At 52.4% G+C, this 22,391-nt stretch overlaps 1 protein-coding gene across 1 annotated transcript; it reads left to right on the top strand.

Moving 5' to 3' along the window:
• Positions 1-792: 792 nt before the first annotated feature.
• On the top strand, positions 793-20,586 carry LHX2 (LIM homeobox 2). The gene is made up of 5 exons (XM_037797581.1): positions 793-1,553; positions 3,063-3,265; positions 4,175-4,578; positions 10,091-10,296; positions 19,853-20,586. Exons 1-5 carry the CDS (start codon positions 1,434-1,436, stop codon positions 20,138-20,140), a joined length of 1,221 nt encoding a protein of 406 aa, XP_037653509.1. The 5' UTR covers positions 793-1,433; the 3' UTR covers positions 20,141-20,586.
• Positions 20,587-22,391: the final 1,805 nt, after the last annotated feature.

Below are 22,391 nucleotides of genomic sequence, written 5' to 3'. Positions count from 1 at the left end.
CCCTAATCTTCCTGGCTGGAGAAAGACCAGGAAGAGCGAAAAGGAGCTACACGCTGAGTCGTAGATTGGGCCCTTGCTTGCTTGAAGCGAGGAGATACCGGCTGGCCCTCCTCGCCGGGAGTCACAGCTCTCCCACCGGCTTTTGCCTCTCTGGGTCAGGCGGGTACCCAGGAGGCCTCCGCCGGCGCCCGCAATCCCCAGCGTGGAGCCCGGGCGAAGGCCCAGTTCGGCGGGAAGCGGCCGCAGGCTCCGGTATCTCTGCCCCAGGCCTTCCATCCCCTGCCTCTCCAGCCGGTGCCCGAGGCTACGGCTCTGGGACTTGTCCCTCGGCTGGGGAGACTTGAGTGAGACCTCCTTACGCATCTTCTCTGGTTGCGCCTTCCTGGGAGACGGAAGGGAGAAAGGGTTTAAATTTCCTTCCTGAAGAAATCGCAGGAAAATGTCCGTAGCTTACAAACTCGAAACCTCGCGCTCTCTCTCCTCCCTTCCTCTTGCCCCCTCCCTCGAGCCTCGCCCACCAGCTCCCACCATCTCGTCTCTCCTCTCCTCTTGCCTCTCCCCTCCCTCCCGGGTCTCCCGCCTTCCCGGAGCACGCGCTGCCAGGGCCAGGGGCGCCCAGCGGCCAATGGCGCCGCGGCAGGACGTGATGTCAGGCGCGGCTGTAGAAAAGGCGCGGAGGCTTGCGCTGGCGCGGACTACAGAGCTGAGGCTGGGCTCGGCGCGCGCTTGGAGAGCATTGCGCGCGGCTGGGCCCGCGGCCGGCGGCTCCTCCTCCCACTCTGCTCCTCCTCCTTTTTCTCCTCCTCCTCCTCCACCACCTCCTCCTCCACCTCCTCCTCTTCTTCTTCCTCCTCCTCCTCTTCAATTCTCCCGGTGGCTCGTCTCAGCTCGCTAGCTTCGGAGAAATCCCTACTCCAGTCGCCGACTCGGCGCCCAAGTGGGTCGCCTTGGGCTGCGGTTGCTCCCCGGGGAGGGGAGGGGTCCAGGTAGCTGGACCGCCGCGGGCACCTAGGCGCTCCAGGCTGAGTCCCGACCGCAGCCGTCGCCGCCTCAGGCAGAGTTAGTGCCCCTGCTTTGCGCCCCGGGCGCCGAGGCCGGGCGGGCAATGCCCGCGGCGTGAAAGCTCCCGCGGCGGGCGCCGACCTCTGCCCTCGCCTCCCGTCCGCCGCCCCGTGCCCTTGTGACCTGGGCTTTGGCGCCGCCGCCCAGGCGCCCCGCGATGTAGCTGCCCCAGCGCCTCGGCGGGAGGCGTCCTGGCCCGCGGGCGCCCGGGGCCCGGAGCCCGGCCTGGGGGTGCAGCCGAGCTCGGGCGGGGCCGGGGCCGCGATGGCGATGCACCCGACCCGTTAGCGCCGGGAGCGCCAGGCAGCTGAGGCGGTGGGCAAGCCCTCCCGCGGAGGAGTCGCGCCCCCGGCCCCGCCGGTTCCGCCGCGATGCTGTTCCACAGTCTGTCGGGCCCCGAGGTGCACGGGGTCATCGACGAGATGGACCGCAGGGCCAAGAGCGAGGCTCCCGCCATCAGTTCCGCCATCGACCGCGGCGACACGGAGACGGTAGGCGCGAGGCTGCGGGATCGGGGCTGAGATCGGAGCTAGAGCCGGTGTGTCTGCATCTCAGCTGCCCGAAGTTTGGGGAGCGTCCTTCGTGCCGCACGGGACTGGGCACTGGGATTCGCAGGCAGGAAACAGGGCCTGCAACTCCCAGCCCAGGGGGATCCCCGCTATTGGGGCGGAGAAGGAAAACAAGGTTGAAACTGAAATCTAGGACCCGGAGGGTAGAGGAGAGCGTTTCTCTCTAAGTGGGAATGAAGTCCAACGCATGGCCGGGGGCGGCTCCCTTCTCACTTCTGGCTCTCGGGCCCCGCGTCCTCCTCAAACACTCGGCTTGGGCTGCTGGCGGCGCCGCCCGTGGCGCCAGGGAAGGGCGAAATAGCCGGGAGAGCTGGGGCTCCGGCCGGCTTGGGCCGCTCCCCGCCTCCGGGCAGTCGGGGCTCCCACCCTAGCGCGGTTTCAGATGCAGAAGTCTTCCCGGCCAGCTCTTTTCGTTGATCGCGTCCCCCGCCTCCGGCCTCCTGGCTCGTCCGACTTGGCCAGCCAGGGCTCAGAGTTCAGGCTCCGAGGCCTGGCTCTTGCATAAAGAGTCCATTCGGATCTCCTTACCTGGCTCTGCCAGCCCAGCCCCAAATAGCCAGTTCTTGCCTGAGACCTCCGGAGGCCAAACCAGCAGACGCTGCCCAAACCGGGCCCAGAAATGACCTTTAGAGCCGGAGGAGGCTGGGAGAAGGGGTGAAGCGTTTCTGCTCCTAGAGTGAGAATGGCAGCCCCAGTCACCTCTCTTTCTGAGCCCATCTTCCCTGGTTAAAACCCAGAGTGTCAGTCTGTTTAGGAGAGTATTTGAGTTGGGCCTGTCCTGCACCTGGAGACTTTGAGGGTACCCTTGCACCCCACTCACTATTTCCCAGCCCCTCAGCCTATGCCCCTTGGGAGTGGGCCCTGGCAGGTGTGGCAGAGATGGCAGAGGGGCCAGTTGTTGCAGCAACCTGCCCTGGCCTAAACCTTTGGCTCAAGGATCCAGAGATCTCTGGGGCTGGGGATCAGGGACTCCGTCTGGGTCTCTGGAGAGGGATCTGTGTAGAGGATGACTTTTAATGGCCACTCTCCCACTTTTTAGGGCCCACCAGGTGCTCCTTTGAAAAGAGTTGAGAGAACTCTTGGAGGGCTTGGAGTGGCCACCACTACCTGGGTCCCTGAACACAGCCTGAGCCTTTCTGGGGAAAGGGCAGGCGGGAGATGTAAGGGGCGAATAAGGCAGTAGAACTATGTAGGCCAGGAAGCCTGGTCTGGGCCTGTGGCTGGCTTGGTCTGTGCTGGGCGCGCCAGTGTTCTGCGCCGCCTGGATATGGGCCTCTTGGGGTGGGGCTAGTACTGCTCTCGGTTGGCAGCCCCCTTGGTATTTAGGGCTAGCTTGGGCCACAGAAGGAGTTGCTGGTGCCCATTTTCTAGCAGCAGAGGGACCGCAGTCTGACCCAGGCACTGCCATCTCCCTTCTCCCTCCCTCCGCAGACCATGCCTTCCATCAGCAGTGACCGTGCTGCATTGTGTGCTGGCTGTGGGGGCAAGATTTCGGACCGCTACTACCTGCTGGCAGTGGACAAACAGTGGCACATGCGCTGCCTCAAGTGCTGCGAGTGCAAGCTCAACCTGGAGTCAGAGCTCACCTGTTTCAGCAAGGACGGCAGCATCTACTGCAAGGAAGACTACTACAGGTAGCCCCCCACCCTGGGCCCCACTGCCCCTAGGACCCTCCATCTCAGGCACAGTCTTGCCCCTCTCCTTTCCCTCTACACCTGGGTGAGGGCCCTGTTCTCCAAGCCGGAACTGATAGCCTTTTTTAAAAGGCAATTTGGGGAGTTTGGGGAAAGGTCTTAAAATGTAGGGACCCAGAGAAAATCAGAAGCTGTCGTCCCCTTTGACCTTAGACCAAAAATAAGCTTGGGCTGGGGTCCTTACACCCATCTCCATTTGAAGTTTCTTAGGTCAACCAGAGATGTGGCAGAAACAGGCACCCCCAAACCCAGGCTGCCTGGACTGGTGTGGAGCAAAGTTGGAGGGAGAGCTAGGGGAGAGGGTGCATTTCTGGGTCTTTTGGCAAGATTGGAATGAAAGCTGGCCAGGATTAAAGGACCGGAATCACTAACAGGCGCCAGGCTCACTGCTTGTCCTTCTCTCTGGGTTTAGGGTTAGGGTCTCTTTATATTCTGTCTCTCTCCCCCCCCCCCAACTTTCCCCCTCTCCTAATCTCTATGTTTCTCCCAAGTTACAAAGGTCTGTAGGATTCCTAGGCGCTGGTGTGGAGGGCAGGGTGAGGAAGGGGTAAGTGGAGGACTTTGGCACCACTTCCAAACATAGGCTTTCCTAGAACTTGGGCAGGCTCTGGGTGAAGTAGAAGCCTTTGGAAGCATAAAAATGGTTTAGAGGAGCTATATTTCAGGGCAGGACCAGAGCCAGGCTTGGGTCAACATCTAGTTTCCACTCCCCCATCCTCCAAGTTAAGGCTGGGTTGCCCATCTTTAGGAGGACTGCGTCTGGCGGCAGCAGCGGCACCAGGAGGAGGGATGTGGGGGAGGAGGGCAGAACGTGCGTCCCCACAGCCCCTTCCTCAATGGTTTCTACAGGCGGTTCTCTGTGCAGCGTTGCGCCCGCTGCCATCTGGGCATCTCGGCCTCGGAGATGGTGATGCGCGCCCGGGACTTGGTTTATCACCTCAACTGCTTCACTTGCACCACGTGTAACAAAATGCTGACCACCGGCGACCACTTCGGTATGAAGGACAGCCTGGTCTACTGCCGCTTGCACTTCGAGGCGCTGTTGCAGGGCGAGTATCCCGCTCATTTTAACCACGCCGACGTGGCGGCCGCGGCAGCAGCCGCCGCCGCGGCCAAGAGCGCGGGGCTGGGCGCAGCGGGGGCCAATCCGCTGGGTCTTCCCTACTACAATGGCGTGGGCACTGTGCAGAAGGGGCGGCCGAGGAAGCGCAAGAGCCCTGGCCCTGGGGCGGATCTGGCGGCCTACAATGCTGGTGAGTGCGAGGCTCATCGGGCGGCGATCGGGTTGTGGGAAATGAGCGCTGTTCACTGCCAGGACCCGGAGTGAATCTGTGTGCTGGGCATATAGGGGGTACTCCAGCCCTCCGCTTCCTCGGGCCTTAAGCCCTGGAGGGCCGGGCGGAAGGGACATTAACCCCCTGGGCTCTGGTCAGTGAGCCCTGGGCTGGAACAAGAGGACAGGGGGTATTAGCCCCTCGCTGTCCGATGCAGGGTCTCCTCGCTGAGAAACTGGTTTTTTGGAAGCGCCTATTTGGTTTGGGCCAACCCCCACCCCCCAGTCGCTTCGCTGGGTGGAAAGTGCTGGGATAGAGAAAGCAAGGCGCCGCTGACACCCAACAGGCTCCGGGTTGATGCGGCTAAGGGCTGGGAGTTGGGGCGGCAGAGAAGCGAGCCAGGGTGGCTAGGGCCCCAGGAGAAAGGGCCGGTGGTGGCCGGAGGCTCGGTGCTCCGTCTGGCGGGCTGCCTGACCGGGTGAAGCGTCCCCAGAGTGACAGGCGCGGGGAACTGGGGTCCCGGTGCCTTTCACGAGCAAGGGTTGCGGATCGTTTTGCCCAGCCAGATCCCTCCTGCTCGGCCAGGTCTCGGTTTTGCCGGGCCACTTTCTTCGAGTTCCCGGCGTTTGCGGTGCGCTGAGGTGAGGGCCGCGACCCTCGGAACCCAGTGCCCGGGGCTGAGACTGGAGCGGGCCTGCCGCGCGCCGGGGCAGTGGGATACGGGGGAAGAAGGAGCTCGTTTCGCATTTCCGGCGTCTTAGAAACCCAGGCTATTCTCCGCAAGGCTCTACCACCTCCCCGCACCCCTCCCTGCTCAGGACAGCTGCCGAAGTTGTGAGGCCCGGCAATTTGAACCAACATCTGCCCGAAGTCTGGACGGCCCTGAAAGGTTTATGACTGCTCGGGCTTCCGAGGTAGAGAGAGTTTATTTGCAATTATTTTCTTTCTGTCGTTTACCAAAGAATTAGTTCTGAGAGGTTTTGTTTTCTTCCTCCTTTTCCCTTTAGTCAAACGCACAACTGGGAATACAAAAAACAAAAACAAAAACCCCCAGAATTGTGGGGGTGGGGGCGCCGTTGGGGAAGAAGTCAGGGTATTTTGATCTTGAAGAGTCTGAGACCGCCGGGAGGGCAATGGAGGGCTTGTGGGGATCCTCTGTTCGCTTCATCAAAGTTGCTTGTTGGAGGATCGTGGGTTGTGTGTCTCTGCGTGTGCAGATTGGAGGAAAAGGCCTTTTGGTGAATGGTGAAGTGGCCGCAGGCGGGTCTGCGGCGGGCGGCCGGATTTAAGATTTGTTGAAGGTTTTACCGGAGATGCCGCTTTCCAGAACTTCCAAACCTCACCTCCCGCTACCCCGAAAATGAAGACTGAACCGAGTCCAGGTTGGGCCCCCCAAACAAAGCTGCGTCTATTTACCAAGTGGGGTCGGCCTCCAGCGGGGAAGCAGCCCGCGCGTCGCGGCCCCGGGGCATGGTGGGTGGGGAGCCGGGTTTATATTTTACTGGGGACGCAGGTTCTGAGCCAGGTTTGGAATTAAAGTTACAGAGATTTATTTATGGTTTTTGCTGTTTTTCGGCCGCCTTCCCTTAGCGAGGCCGCGCTGCCCCGAGCGGGGAGCTGTGGCTGGAGGCTTTCTACGGATCCGGCACTTCTACAAGACTCTCCCACTCATTCCACCTCCTCATTTTCTGTTTGGCTCCTCTTTCTCCTCTTCTTTATTCCTTTCAATTCTATCTCTCCAGCCCCTTTCTCCCTGTCTCTATCTGTGTGTGTGTCTCCCTGTTTCTCTGTTCCGGTATCAGTTTCTCTCTCCCGAGCGTGCGTCTCCGGCCTTGGCCCGGACTCCGTGTACTTGCAGAAACCGCGTACAGCGCGCGGGTGAAGGCTGTACTGCTGGCTTATTCGGGGCTCCCGGGACTAGGTTAGGAAAAGGGGGTACCTCCCTGGCGACGCCGTGCCCAGACAGACCTCCTCAGGGCTGGCTTCCGTTACCCCTTCACCCCCACCCCGCACCCCGGCACCGGCGGGAGAGAAATGGTCGCAGCGTGAGCCGTGGGGCGACCTGGACTGGAAAGAGAGGATTCTAGAGGGTGCGAGTTCAATTGATGTGTACACAGGCAAGTGTCTGTGGGCGTGTGTGTTTCTTACTATGAATACACGAGCTTGTTTGTGAGAGTGTCCCACACGCAAGGGCCCAGCGATACCCACTCTTTGCAAAACCGTCGGTCTGGGTGATAGCCGGGCAGGGGAGCAGCGACGCCTTATTAAAGGGTGGTGAGACCCAGGCACAGTGGGGAGGGGGCGTCCTCAGTGCGCCCACCCCTCTGCTTAGGGAGGGCAGCCAGGGCCGCTGGGCCGCAGAGTCGGAAAGTCCTTCCGGGGCGGGGGCCTCCGCGTCCCTCCTCCCGCTGCCCTGCTGGTCGGAGCGCGCTGCCCCGGCCGGAGGCGGAACTGAAACCTCCCCCGACCCCCCGTCCCCAACGGGCTGCCGGTGGGCCAGGGGCGCGGAAAAGGCGGCCCGAGCCGGTGCAGGGCCCGGGCTGCGCGGGTTGCGCGTCACTGCCGCGGGAGTCCCCCGCGGACCGACCGGACGCCGGGGCCTCCCCAAGTCCCAGCTTTTTGTGTGTGTGTGCGCCTGGCGGTGTAATTACTGATTTGATTCCAATCCGTTATTTAGACAATTGAACCTACAATCTCGTCTTTAGTAAAATGAGGCGAAGTCAGATTTGATTACAGGTTCAGTCCCAGCGACAAGAGCTCGAAACCCGATGGGTTAATAACAGATCACGAGTAAATTATTCATGATTTTACGAGCTGTTTAGCTCCATTGAATCGGCCTAATTGAGAGGAAAAAAAAAAAAAAAGGAGGGAGAAAGCCGGGTCTTCCCCTTCCCCTCGACCACTCGCCCCTCCCTGGATCCGATCCTGGGGAGTCTCGACCGGGCCCACGGCATTGGGAGCAGGAGTGAGGGGGTCTAGGGCACCCGCCAAACCTGGGTTCAGGGGCCGCCTCTCCCGCCGCCCTCCCTCCCCCAGTGCAGCCCCCAGCTCCGGCCAACGGGCCAGGCCTCGGCCTCACTCTCTCGGGCAGGCGCCTCCGCTCCTCTTGCCTCTGGTCCCTGACTCTCTATATCCCCACCCGCCCGTAAGGGCTTCGGAAAAGGCCTCCCCGGTAGGGATCCGGTCTCCTCTAGACCTGGGATTCAGTACCCTCACCAGGTCTCCCCCACACATATTTCCCCTATTTCCTAGCTTCACTTTCCTCTGAGGCTCCCTCTCTCTCTCTCCTTATTTCTTTTTCAGTCTTTATAGCTGTCTGTTTCCGGTGCTCCCATTTCCATTGCTTTCTTTTCCTCTGTATGCCCTCTTCACCCTGACTCTGTCCATCTTCCCTTCTTACCCCTCTTCTTTTTTTCTCTCCATTCTATTTCTTTCTACATCTGTCCCTCTCCTTTCTCTGTTCTTTCGTTCGCAAGTCTACTCCTCCTACCTAGGCTGCACTCGGGCACATCCCTTGGGTGTATGGGGCGCCGGGGTCCCCAAGGAGCTCATTAACGGCAGCAAGACCGGGGTGGGGGCTGGGAGGAGAACGGGCCCAGAGATCTCCGTGGGGAGGCCTGCCACCTCTCCCCTGTGGAGCTGGGGCCTAGAAGCAAGAAGAGGGTTGCTCCCGTCAGGTGCAGGGCAATTTCTGTGGGTCTGGTTCAGAGTCATCTTCTGATCCCCTTTAAATTGCTGGATCCCTACCCCCTCATTCTTCACCCTGGCTCTATCAGTGGGAGTGCATCCCTGGTGGAGGACTTGAGTGCCTGGATGAGTATGGGAAGGGGTCCTTAGGAGGCTAGTCCCTAGTGGGCACCTCCAAGTTCAGGGACAAGACCAGAGTCCTGCAAATTCTCTCTGCAAGGGGTTTCTACTCACCTGGACAGGGAAGGGGTAAGTCATCAGGGGAGCTGGAATATTCAGGGGTAAGTTTGCCAGTTGGCTTTGAATTTCAGATTGACAATAATTCTTTAATGTAAGTATGTCCCAAATATTTCACAGAACACATTAATACTAAAAAATTATTTGTTGTTTTATTTGCTAACTTTGGGAACCCTATGAAGGGATGTGATAGGGAATGAGATATTTTCCCAAATCCCCACTCTAGGGGACCGAATTTGAACCTTTTGGGAGGCTTTCGCCAAAGCAACACCTTGTGTGTTGGATGGCTTGGGGTGTAATGGGGGCAATCTTGGGAGAAGGGGGGAGTCTTGCAATGTCATGAAGAGCCACCAGGTGGGGAGAAACTTCCAGAGACCAACGGTTTCCACCCCTACATCCCCCATGCCTTCCAAGCATTGGCTACCCAGGTCTTGGCTGGACCCCTTCTGGATGGGGAAAGGCTCCCCGAAAGAGTCATGCCTTCACCCCCCCTCCTTCTTGTGGTGTAGTGGAAGGAAACAGGTGAGGACTCCAATGTTAATCTAGGCTCAGCCATTACCAGCAGTGTGGCCATATGCAAGTGGCTTCATTTCCCTGAGCTTCAGTTTCCTTGTCTTTAAAATAGTGAAAACAGTATTAGTGAGCCCTCGGAGCTGTTGTTTAGGTCCAATGATACATGTAAAGCCAAAGGCATACAGTAGTTATTTAATACATGTTAATTTCTTCCTCCAACTTCCTCCCCTTTCCAGTTTAGAACTCTGGCACTCTACATATGAGACTTCTGGCAGATCCCATAACCTCCCTAACACTCATTTACCCCATTTGCAAATCTGTGAATCAAAAGGGCAGTGGTGAGGATTAAACTACAAAGTGCAATTCCTGACCCTCAGCTCAGTGTCCAGGGAGAGTTTTGTACTTTGGGATGTGGAAGCTGATGAGGGGGAAATGAAAGAATCTTCCTGTCATTCAGCACCTTCCTGCTGCCTGTCCTAGACACTGCAGGGGGACCTCCTTGGGGAGTGGAGGGGAAAATGGGAAGAGCATGCGCCCTAGAGTCCTTGCATTGCTATGTCCGCAGTCAAGTGACCTCCCCGTCTGAGCCTCAGTTTCAATTTCAACCTCTGAGAAAAGGGGAAAATAATGTGTGGCTCGTGGGGTTGTTTTGAGGGTTCAAAAGAAAATGTGCATGCAGAGCCCCTTTAGCACATCATCTGGAGTGGAATAAACCCTCAAAAAGTTGTAGCCATCATTATCATCATTATTACTGTAACATGTTAGCTTAGAATGGTTTTTGATTTTTCACAGACGGGTTTGAATCTGGATACTACATTTCCTAGCTGAGTGACTCTGGGCAGGTCACTTCCTGTCTCCGAGCATCAGTTTCCCCACTGATAAAACTGGGGCTAATATCCCCATCCCAGCATGGTGTTGCCACGCAGCGTGAACCTGAGGGTAGAAACATTTGGTGGCGGGTGGGGTGGGTGTGAACCTGGGACCCTGTGTGTGTGTATGTGGAGGGGGGGGTGTCAGGAGGTTCACTTGCCAACTCTGCGTCCCCTTCCCCCAGCGCTGAGCTGCAACGAGAACGACGGGGAGCACCTGGACCGCGACCAGCCGTACCCCAGCAGCCAGAAGACTAAGCGCATGCGAACCTCCTTCAAGCACCACCAGCTTCGGACCATGAAGTCTTACTTTGCCATTAACCACAACCCTGACGCCAAGGACTTGAAGCAGCTCGCGCAGAAGACCGGCCTCACCAAGCGGGTTCTCCAGGTCAGCTGGGGCCGCGGGTGGGGGCATCTGCAGCTGCCAAGACCTGGAGAGGAACCCACAGGGGCCTTGGAAGAATCCTCCACCCTGTCGTCTGTTTTCTCCTTTATCTTTTTTCGTTTTCTATTTCTCTCCATCTCTTCAGTCTATCTCTTTATATCTTTCAATATTTCTTTAACTTTACATCTTCCTCTCAATTTTGGTCGCAGTGTTTCTTTGTCTCTGTCCCTCTGTCCTCTTTGTTTCCATGCTCAGTCTCCTTTCTTTCTTGCAAATGATTCTTAGTTACTATTTATTACTCAAGTGGCACTCAAATTTGTTCATGTTGTAAAAGGTCCAAACGTTTCAGACAAATCCAGAGCCGCTCTTTGGCCCTTTCTTCCCAGTACACCCCTCCTAAAGGTAGCCTCTGTTAGCCCTTGGCTCCTTTCTGCTTCTTGCTTCTCACTTGCTTTCCTTACTTTCTCTCCTCTATTTCTGCCTGTCTCACTCCTTTGTTCCCCTTTTTTCTTTCTCTGGCGTCTCTCTAGATTTTTCTTCCTTTTTGCTGGCTTCTGCAAGCAAGGTTTCCTCCCTCCCCCCTCCTTGGGTGAGTCCCTTGGGGTGGGCCAGCGGGTCTCTCCTAGGTCTGTCCACAAGGCAGTGGGGGAAGCGCATGAGACAGTCACCTCTGAAACTGAGCAGAATTGCATTTATATGTGAAGGTACTGACTTGATAGAGAGGGAGTCCAAATTTCACCAGATTTCCAAAGTGCCTGTGACCCCAAAGATGTTAAGAATTCAGTCTGGGGGTCCCAAGTCCCTTGGGGACCCAAACTCGTGGCAGAGCCAGGAACTATCACTTCTGGAATCTTCATCGCCTCCTCTTATTCATTCCGTGGTCCTGGGAAAGTAACTTAGCTCCTCTGAGACTCAGTTTCCTTACCTGTGAAATGATCACATGAAGTTATCTACCCCACAGGGGTTTACTAGAAAAGTCGTTGAGGTGATATAAAGTGTCCACACGATGCCTGACGTTTAACTGCTCAGTGGATGGTAGCTAATAATATTAACTAGTATTAATCAGTTATGAACGATTATTCTGGTCGCCGAACCTCAGTTTCCACATCCGTACAGTAAGGCGGGAGAATATCTCCCCTTTATAGCGAATTCCACAGAAGGAACGATTGTAGGGATAGCGATGTACATTTTAGGTAAGAAAACTGAAGGGTGAATTGGTTTCACAAGAGGAGGGGAGGTGCTGGGATTTCGATCTAAGTCAGTGTGACGCACCCGCCCGCCCCGGGTGGACGGGGATTGAGGGCTGGGGGCCGTCATCGATGTGGTGAGGATGTCGCTGCTGGAGGGATGCGCAGCCGCCTTAGAAAAGTTTCCCTGCGAGTCTGTCAGAAAACAACAACAAACAAAAACCAAGCATTTTCTGGGGTGACGGTGGTGGCAGGACGGTTCTGTAGCCCGGACGCTGGGTATGCAGATCCCGGGGAGCGGGGAGCTGGGGGCTGGGAGCGCGGGCCCCTAGGGAGCCTTGACTTCCGTTGCGCGCGACTCTGCTTGGGTTCGCGCGCGCTCGGTGACGTGACCGAGAGTCGACCAATAGGGCGCTGATGCGCCTCTCCGGGCCCGCCCACTGGGCCCGGTGTCCCCCCACCCCGCACCCTGCGCCGGCCACTCCCCTCCCCCTTGGGTCCGTTTTGCCCGCGGCCTCGGGTGGCGCTGGCCTGGGCCCGAGAGCGCCGGAAGGGAGAGGCGGACGTTGCTGCGGCCACCGAGATCTCGGGTCCCTCTCGTCCTCTTCCCTCAGGCTTTACATTCTTGGGTTTCGGTCGGGGAGCCTCCTTGGCGACCATCCTTGCTCAGCCCTGGTGGTTTGGACTGGGAACCCAGAGTCTCTGCTACTATCTCGTTGACCTGGTTCTGGGGACCTTGTGTTCGCCCGCATTTTCTCTGGTTAGTAGACTTCGTCCCTCCCTGCTCCAGGCACTCTTATTGGGGAGGGGAAGGGGGCAGGGGTAAGTGGATTGAGGCTACTCTGTGAGCAGTGAGGGACCTGAGCAGGGATTCAGGTCAGATAGATCTGAATTCCGTTCGACTCCTTTACTCAAAAGCTGTGTCTTGGACAACTGAGTTACTCCCTTGTGGCCACAGCTTTCTCATCTATAAAATGTTTACCACTGGGACACATACCTTTCCCACTTACCCCGATTAAGTGAAATAGAGTTAGTGCCCGCTAGTTGAGTTTGAATCTGGAGTGGGGATCCATCTCTGCTGGCCTTGGTAAGGCAGGAGACTTGATTGCTGGTTTAGGAGCATGTCAGCTATCCAGCACAGTCATCTTATTCTTTTATCTGAGCAGATTATCTACTGAACACCTATTGGAACTGGGTCCTGGAGTGGAGGAAGCTGGGGGCATCAGGATGAATAAACCACAGTTCTGACCCTGAAGAAATTCACTTATTAGGTGTAGAGACAGAGTCACATACAGCCAGTTTCCCCATAGGGGTGTGGGTTATTGTGGGACCCTGGAGGAGGCACCCACCACCCCATGTGTGAGGGGAGATTCCCCTGAGGGACCTGGAGGAGGCACCCACCACCCCATGTGTGAAGGGAGATTCCCCTGAGGGACCTGGGTAAGTGCTTGGCCTGTCCTTGCCTCTTCCGGAGTCCTTCCTTATCCAGGGCTGCTCACAGATACCCTCCCCCTCCACCAGGGGCTCTCACAAAAGCCAGGGGCAGGGGGCTAGTTGAGGGAGAAAAGCAGCAGACAATTATGGTGTGTCCACTGTTCAACAAATGTTTGAGTACTTGCGATGTGTCAGGCACTTCGACAGACCTGTGAAATTTGTTCATTTTGACCTCACTGTCAGGCATCATCATCCTCTCCTCCCACTGTATAGACAACAACACTGAGGCAGAAATTATTCCCACTTGCCCTGAGTCACTTTTTGCTAGTAAGTAGCAGATCTGGATCCCAACCCAGTCCTGTTTGATCATGGGCCATTGTTCTTTCTCCTCTAAGCCAACCCAGCATTGACTGTCTCTGAGTGTATCACTTAAAGTCTGAATGGTGGGGGTGTGGACTTGGGGGGGCAAACCTATAAGACATTCCAGACCACTATTCTTCCTTCCTCCCAGACTTCCAAATCTTCTGCCCAAATCCTTGATATACCCTAACAGTACAACTGCTCATGATTATGCAGCAGTCTGCCTAGCATCATCTTTCCAATCATTCATCTACCTTACCTTAACATTTCCTGCCCATTTTATAGATGAGAAGGTTAAGACCTAGTGGGATGAAGTGCTTTGCTCCAGGTTACAGCCTCCAGGCACTGGCAGTGTAGGTCAGCTAGGGAAGATTGGTTAGGAGCAGTTTTGGATGAGGCAAGTGGTAGTGTGGCTTTGGAAGGTCAACAGACTGGTTGGAATCCTCTTGACTTACCCACTTTAATTTTGATTTTGGTGTTTTAATTTCTCCTCTCTGAGTCTGAGTCCTTATCTGTGAAGTGAGGATAAGAATAGTTTCTACCTTGAGGATTCTGACATGAATGACAAGGCTCTAGCATGGTGCCATCTGGTATAGTAGGTGCCCATTAAATAGATCCTCAGCATTTGGTCTACACCAGCTTCATGGGACTAGGCCTTGTGGGTTCTTTCCCCAAACTTGTGGCCAAACTCAACCCTTCAGGAGAACCTGCAGTCAGGGCAGGTTCCGATGCTGTGTTCCTAGAAGGGAATGATGCAGGGTGTGTGTCTGTATCTGGGGGTTTCTAGGCTATTGACTCTGTAATGCATGAACACCACCAACATGGTAGGCCTGGGATGCAGCATCCCTACTGAGATTTGTAGTCAGCTGAGGTGATGTCTAGACTCACCTCTCCCACTTACTTGCTGAGTAATCCTGGACAAGTAACTTAACCTTTCTGAACTTCAGTGGTCTCAGCTGTAAAATGGGAAAGATTAAAACTCACTGGATAGTTGTAAGGAGTAAATGAGATGGTTATAAAGTATAATTTATTAAGCCTGTATTAGACACTCAATGCATATTAGTCACATCCACATTTACATAGCAGGATTCAGTCTACCAAGCCCTTCTGCACACATGTTAAAAATTTTAATAATCCCCATTTTGCAGATGAGGAAACCGACGTTCAGAGAGCTAGGTCCTTTGCCCTGGTTCTCACGACCAGTAAGTGATGGAGCCCAGAGTCAAGCCCAGATTAGTCTGGTTTCCAAAGCTCTGTCCCAATGTAGCACAATGTAGGAATTGTGGTATTTTTTCCCTTGGATCTAGCTGCAGAATGCAGCAGTACAGATGGGAGAGAAGGGAAGGAGTAGGTCATAGATGCCATGTTCTGGTAGGAAAGCAGGAACCCTGTTGCAAAGCACTTAGCACACAACAAGTACTCAAATTTGTCATCATCAGCAGCATGACAACCACATACTCTCTCTCAGTCGGCAGGGTGCCTGGGAGACAGAATGCCCTCTTGGACAGAGGTCCATTAAGACACTAAGTCTTGCAAATATGTGGGGACCATTCCTCACCCATAGATGCCTCTCTGAGTTGCCTCTTTCTTTTTCTCAGAAGAGCCAGGACAGTAGAATATTAAGATGCCCTGGACTTAGGGGTGGAGAGTGGGAATGGAAGTGGTAAGCCAATTGGTTTGGGTGAGTGAAGATTTTCTTGGGAGTTCTGGGTGCATTTTAATCACCAACAATCTAAAATCACCCTTTAGTTGACCAGTTGGACATCATTCATCTGTGTGAGAACTTAGGAGCTGAGAACTCTACCTTTCTTCTGTTCACTCATTATTTAACAAATATATTGACCTCCTGCCATGTGCTAGGTGGGGCATGAGGCACGGAGGATTCCATTGTGAGCAAGACAGTGAATGAGACCCTGCTGGAGCATGCAATCTCAGGGGGAGACAGATGTGTGTCAGGTGCTGCATAGATAATTAAAATGGTGATATGAGTAATCTCTATTTTTTGTATATTTGGAATATCTCATAACAAAAATATTTTTTAAGTAATTACAGACCAAGTAAGTTTGGGAAATGCTTAAGATTGACTATGCCTTTCTCTTGGGAATCAGAACATGTTAGCATTAATACAGGCAATGAGCCATCTTGAAGAGACCCAACTTTAATCTAACGTTTCCTAAATTTATTAACCACAGAACTCTTATTTTCATGTAAGTCTTGCAAAAATAAAATTGAAAAAGTGCTAGGGAGGAAAAACACAGGGATGCAGTGACAGCATGTTGCCCAGAGACCTGACCTGGTGAAGGTGAGGTAAGGAGGTGAAGTTTAAATGTGTGCTAGTCACTTCATTCTTTGATCCTCAGTTTCCTTACCTGTAAAATGGGGGTACTGAGCATCGTCCTGCCTTTCATTTGCACGGGGCAGTTGTGGTGACTTTCTGATCCAGTCACCGAAAGTCTAAGCTGAAAGGAGTTTACTAGATGGTTTAGCCCAAATCTCTCATTTTAGAGGTGAGGAAACGGAGATGTAGAGAGGTGGAGTGATTCACCCAAGAGCCCAAAACAAAATAGTTGTAGCCCTGGGGCTGGAATCAAGGGTTCCTGATTTCCAGTTCAGTGCTTATTATTTTTTGGCTCCCTAAAGAAACTTAATTTTAAAAAAATAAATAATAGAACTTCTAATACAAGTTAGAAAAGTAGGAAAAATAGAAAAAAAGAAAACAAGAAAACCTACCTGTGTAAGACCATAGGAACCCTGATAAACCAGGTGTGTAGTTTAGAGGTTAAGCAGTGGTTAAGGGCATGGAGCCAGCCTCTTGGGTTCACATCTCAGCTCCTCCTCTTACTAGCCTCAGTCTTCTCACCTGTACAGTGTCAGCAATAACAGTAGGCACTGTTATAGGCTTATTATGAGGACTAGATGAATTAATATATGTAAAATGCTTCAAACTTTGCTTAGACCATGCCTGGTATTTAGTGAATGAATAACATTTGTCATAATTGTTTTCCTTATGAAGTTGCAATACCAGAGGACATACATTTTTATCTTCTTTTCTCATATAACATTCATCACAAGACATGTCACAGAATGGCTGTGTCATGACTTCCATCTTGTCCCATCTGGTTGGCCCCTTTGGATGCAGCCGTTAGTTTGATATTATAAAAAAATGCCATGTTGGACGTCTTTGGGTATGAAGTTTTTGACTTTTGGCTGGTTTCCTTAGAGTCCCAAGAGGAGACTTGCTGGGGCAAAGTGGATTTCCCACTGGTCCTTCTTAGCTCCTTGATGAAGGAATTCTTGGGAAGGGGTTTGTGAAGTAAAACACAGCTGACCAGAGGCCAGCCCATGCAGGAGAAGAGGGCAAGTAGCAATGTGGACTTATGCCTCCTCTTCCATCCAGCACTTACTTGGTTCCATAATGTGCCAGGCGGAGGCACTTCTGCCCTGGCCTTGGTCATGCCCTGGTGATTCCATGCCTGAGCCTGGCCTCATCATCCCAAACACACACCTCTGGCAGCAACAGAGCCGTTGTGGGTAGGAGCAGGGCTTGAGGGAAAATAAAGAGGGCTGCCAGTTTAGGAAGATGGGTGGGGAAAGCAGATCCATCTCCTTCCTTGCAGCATCTGCCATAGAATCCCAGCCCACCAGAACCCCAAAAGGCCACAGAGAGAGTGTGATGTAGTCCAAGCCCTCATTGTATAGGTGGTGAAACTTGAGGCAGGCTCAGAGGTAAGGCTGTTTGGCTGGTCAGTGGCAGAATCAGGATTAGAATCCACATCCCAGTACTCTTTCTACTGCATCACAATTGCTTCTCTGTTTATTCACTTATTCACTCACTCATTCATTCACTGGCTGACTCACTCAGGATCATATTGTAGGTGAGAGCATATGGACTCTTAATGGCAGACAGTCGTGGATTCTGATCCCAGCTTCACTTCTGTGTGATCTTGGGAAAGTGTCTTCACCTCTCTGAGCCTCTCTGGTTTTTAAATCTTTAAAATGGGGTTAACAATAGTATCCACCTACCGGGCTTATCACCAGGATAACCAGTAATGGTGCATGTTAGAGGATGGCATGGTGCCTAGTACATAGTAAGAGGTCCATAAATGTTAGCTCTCATTACTTTCACTCAATATATATTACTAATTCTTTGCCAGTCTCTATGCCAGGCTCTGGAAACATGGAGATGACTTAGACCCTACCCTCAAGTACCTCTTGGGAGGGGATTTTTGAGCTGCTTGGGGAAGGTACCCTGGTGAAACCCTGCTTAGGGTGAAAAACAAATCCCAACACAAAGTCCCAGAGAAGCCTGGCTCTTACTTGCATTGCTGAATTTTCATCCACCAGATTCCCAGCTCCTTGGATCCAGTAAAGCAGAGAAGGCAGTTGTGGAATACGTTGTCATTGTTTACTAATCCACTGTTAGGGGCAACGGGGGAGAAATAGCAAACAGCCGGCAGCTAACCAGTTCCAGCCCTTCCTGAGGCCTTGGAGCCCGGGACTGATGAGCCAGGCACTCCTGGGCTCCCCACACTGGCTACCGCTAGGAGAGGCAGACACACAGGCACCCTCACAGGCTCGCACACACACAGCCCAGGACAGTGGCGAAAGAGGGGTGGCACCAACATTCCAGCCTTCCTCATCCCCAAGCTGCAGTGTGACCTTGGGCGAGTCACTTCCTTTCTCCAAGTGCCTCTGGAGGCTTTTCTCCATCAGCCATTCCCTGGGCCAGACAAACACATAGTCTCACCGCTGCAGATTTCTATGGGTTAGTCAGGGAAGGACCACCTCTAACCTCTAGCCAGACAAGCATGTTGGCAATAGTCTTGGAAGTGCTGTACTTAGTTGTAAGCCTGCAGAAGAGGTGATAAGTTCCTTTAAGCAGAAAGCCAGGAAAATGTGCTTTCTTCCTGGGAAGCTGCAGTGTGCTGGGGAGAGGGCTTTGTTTTTCAACTTCAGAGTCTGCGTCTTACTCCAAGATTCTCACGGCTGTGATTTTAATTGAGCCCAAATTGTTTCAGTCCACCCAGAAGGCTGGTTTGGGGCCCAGGCCCCTACAGCCAGGGTGGTCCCAAGCGGGGAGAATGGGGCCAGGAGTCACCCTTCCCGCCCCTGCCTGAGACACTAGAAAGACAGGCGGATTCACACACATCTGGAAATACGCAACTGGACACCCCAGGATCCCTAAAATTCCCCAGGCCCTTTGTTTTATGGGGAGCCTTCTGGCGGGTGTTAGCCTCACGCAAAGGGAAGTGAAGGGGCCCTGCCTCTTTTGGGGCCTTTTTCTTTGGGAGATACAACTTCCCCCTACACCAACTCCCATCCCACCCCCAGTGGCCTGGATTTCCTAGGCCTTGCCTATCCCAAATTACTGTGGGGACCTCTGGGTACAACAGGGTGCTGCTGAATGTAACTGTGTGTATGTGGGGGGGAGCTGGTGGTGTGTGTGTGTGTGTAGGCTGCTGTGTAGATGAGTTTCTATGTGTCTTTATGAGTGTGTGAAGGTGGATGTGTGGATATGTATGTGTGTGTGTCCAAGGAAAAATGAAAGTAAAACACACTCTTTCTTTGGTATTACCATAGCACCAAGATCAGTTCTAGTTCTGCCTCCACCCCACCTCCCTCATAAATGGGCACTGGGACGTGGCAGATTGGGAGAGGGAGTCTATGTAGGGGAGCGCAAAGCTTCCTCCTGGGGTCGGGGCAGACACGTGTACCACCTCTTTGGCCTTGATTTAATTGAGCAGCTGGTTCAGACTGTACCCATCTCCACTCTGAGACTTGGGACCCAGTGGCCCAGAATACACAATGGTGGTGGTGGGAAGTAGGATTGGTGTCTTTTTTTTTAATTCCTTTTTTTTTTAAACCGTAAATGGACTGATTCCTATGTGTTGTTCACACCGTTCTAGTATTTTGCAGACCTACTGAACACAGAACACTTTAAAAATTTTACCAACTAGAATCTGTGGGATCCGTTCCCAGCTTAAAGGCAACTGACAAAAAGAAAGGTCTCTCAAATGGTTCCACATATGTAATAGTAAATTTTCCAGTAGCTACATTAAAATGAAAAGAAACCAGTAAATTAATTTTAGTATATTTTATTTAACCTAATATATGCAAAATATTATCATACTGACATGTAACCAGTATAAAAATTATCACGGAGATATTCTACATTTTTCTTTTTCATACTAAGTCTTCAAATCTGGTGTGTATTTTCACCTACAGAGGAGCTATACACCAGCTAGCCACATGTCAAGTGCTCAGTAGCCACATGTGGCTACAATATTGGAGAGTGCAGCTCAGCTCTAGAACCTCATAGCAGAAAGAGAAACCCAGTAATAGCCAATTAGGGCAAATGAATTTTTATTTTATTTTATTAAGAGCAAAATATTGTCAGCCCGACTTTTTTTTTTTCCTCCCTCCGCAAAACACCAATTAGCATCTCACAGAAACCACCAGAACTCTGAGTTAAACAGTCTGGGAACGCTCTGCTTCCCCATCCTTCCCGCCTCCTTCCTCCCAAACTCGCGAGTGTCTGCTTTCCTCTACCCTAGCCCTTCCCTCTCGCCCCGCTGCAGGTCTGGTTTCAGAACGCCCGGGCCAAGTTCAGGCGCAACCTCTTACGGCAGGAAAACACGGGCGTGGACAAGTCGACCGACGCCGCGCTGCAGACGGGGACGCCGTCGGGCCCCGCCTCGGAGCTCTCCAACGCCTCGCTCAGCCCCTCGAGCACGCCCACCACCCTCACAGACTTGACTAGCCCCACCCTGCCGACTGTGACGTCCGTCTTAACTTCTGTGCCTGGCAACCTGGAGGGCCACGAGCCTCACAGCCCCTCACAAACGACTCTTACCAACCTTTTCTAACGAACTCGCGGCTCCCCACCCCCACCCCACAATTTCTTTAAAAAAGAAATTATCTTTAGTTGAATTCCAAGTGTATTTTAAAATAGAGGCTTTGAGCAACTAACTAACCACATTTTAGGATCTCGCCTGGAAACAGAGGAAAAAAAATAATTGCGTGTTGGGCTAACGCAGCGCTGAGAACTGAGGAATTACTTGGAAGATCTATCTGCAACACAACATTTGTGTCACTGTACAGTTTTGTGGACTGAGCGAGGAAAAACAACAAATAATTTAAGTTGGCTAGAGCTTCTGTATTTTCAAAGACTGCCACGTGCCTTAGGAATACTGTTTTATCTCCATACTTTGGATGACTTGTTCATTTTTCTCTTCCTCTTTTTCTCTCTGTATATTTATGACCAGAGCAAAAAAAAGTTAAAAAAATTTGTTACTTTGAATAGTCCTAAAAAGAAAAAAAGGAAAAAAAAAAAAAAAAGGAAAAATCAAACCCCCTCCAACGGTCGCTTTGTTGTTTTAGAATTTTAAGGTGGAAGTCTGTTCGAATATCAGAATTTGTAAACTCTAACCAGTAATAAAACCACTTATTGAAACTACTTGGTGCTGCTACTGTTTAGTTGGGTGTGAAATCCACAGAACCTAAGAGTCTTACTGGAATCCAGAGATAAAGTCCAGGGTCTCCCCTTACTTGTCAGAACCTCCGTGGGGACCTCTCCTGGGCCGGGCTTTGGGCTGGTTGTCAGAATGCAGAGATGAAGTAGATACAGTCTCTGCCCTCAAGGAATTCAGAGTTTGGAGGCAGAGACAGACAAGGGATCATCCTAGCAGTGTGAAATGTGCTCAAGTGTAGGATATGGAAACAAAACACCATTCATTCATTCGTTGTTCTTTCAAATCGTTAACAAGCACGTCCTGCTGGATGCTTTGGTTACAGAGGTCAAAGTGCCCCATACTTGCCTTATCTGCCTGGTTTGGGCCAGAAGGATGTGTCAGGCAGTGAGAGAGTCCTGAAAAACATATAGCTCTTCCTTGGAAGGACGGACACTATCACCAGAGGGCAGCTTAGGCTCCAGTTTTTGTAATGGCACAAAATTTAAAAATCTCCCAACAGAGCAAAAACAAATGAATTGGTTTCTTTGCTAATGCTTCAGAAACCCAGAGGTAAGACATCCAGAGGGGATGGAGGTTTAGAGCGTGGTAGAATGAGGTTGGGATTCCTACTGTTGAACAGCCTGACATGGGGGAATTCATTTTACCTCTTTGGCCTCAGTTTCCTCAGCTGTAAGGTGACGATAAGGACCCCTACATGGCAAGATTGTAATGAGGGTGAAGTAATGTGTATTAAAGGGCCTGGCAGAGGGCCTGGCATACACTTGGGGCTCAATATATTTTGTTGAATGACAGACAGGTGATACCTGAGGAGTTTGCAGGTGGAGAGCAGGATGCCGTGCATCCAGGCATTGCCTGTCATTGCTGAATGCATCAAGTAGGCATGGTGTCTGCCCACTGGCTAACTTACATCCCTTGTTTTTTTTGCTCTGAGACCTGCTGCAGAATGCTCTGTTACCAGCTTCACTGAATGTCAGCAGTTACCCAAGAAAGTGCCCCCCAGTGGCCCAGAAATGTGAAAATCCAGAGGGAAAATTATGGCTATTTGAGGAGTAAACAGCCAGGCAAGATTGGGCAGTGGAACAGGTGAGCCCAGGATGGGGGTCTCTTTCCCCTTCACTTTCTCCCATCATGGTTGGGACAGGGTGGACAGAGAATGGGCAGGAATGGGATGAGAGTGCTTAAAGCCTAGACTGACTCCTTTCTAGAATGTTAAAAAAAACAAAACACAAACAACAAAAACTAATATTGTTGTTATTGCTAGTCAATGCCTGGCAAATATTAAGAGGTCAATAATTTTAATAAACTTTTATATTAATGTATAACATACATAAAGTCCTCACATCTGAAATGAGCAGTTCAATTATTTTTTCCAAATGAACACACTCATGTAACCACAAGCCAAATTAAGATATAGGACATTTTTAGCGCCCAGAAGGCTCTCTTGGGCCCCTTCCCCATCAACCCCTACCAAAGCAGCTACTATTTTGACTTCTAGCACCATAGATTAGCTTTATTTGTTTTTGATCAAAACATTTTTGCAGAATGAATTCAGGAGACTTAGCAAAGTTAGCTAATTTGCCTGGGTCCTGCAATTAGTCAGTGGAAGAGCCAAGATTTTAACCAGGTCTATCTGCCTCCAAGCTTT

The sequence above is a fragment of the Choloepus didactylus genome, chromosome 10, assembly GCF_015220235.1.
Source record: "Choloepus didactylus isolate mChoDid1 chromosome 10, mChoDid1.pri, whole genome shotgun sequence".
In the NCBI taxonomy this organism is placed as follows: domain Eukaryota; kingdom Metazoa; phylum Chordata; class Mammalia; order Pilosa; family Megalonychidae; genus Choloepus; species Choloepus didactylus.
This window is presented reverse-complemented; position numbering and strand designations above follow the sequence as displayed.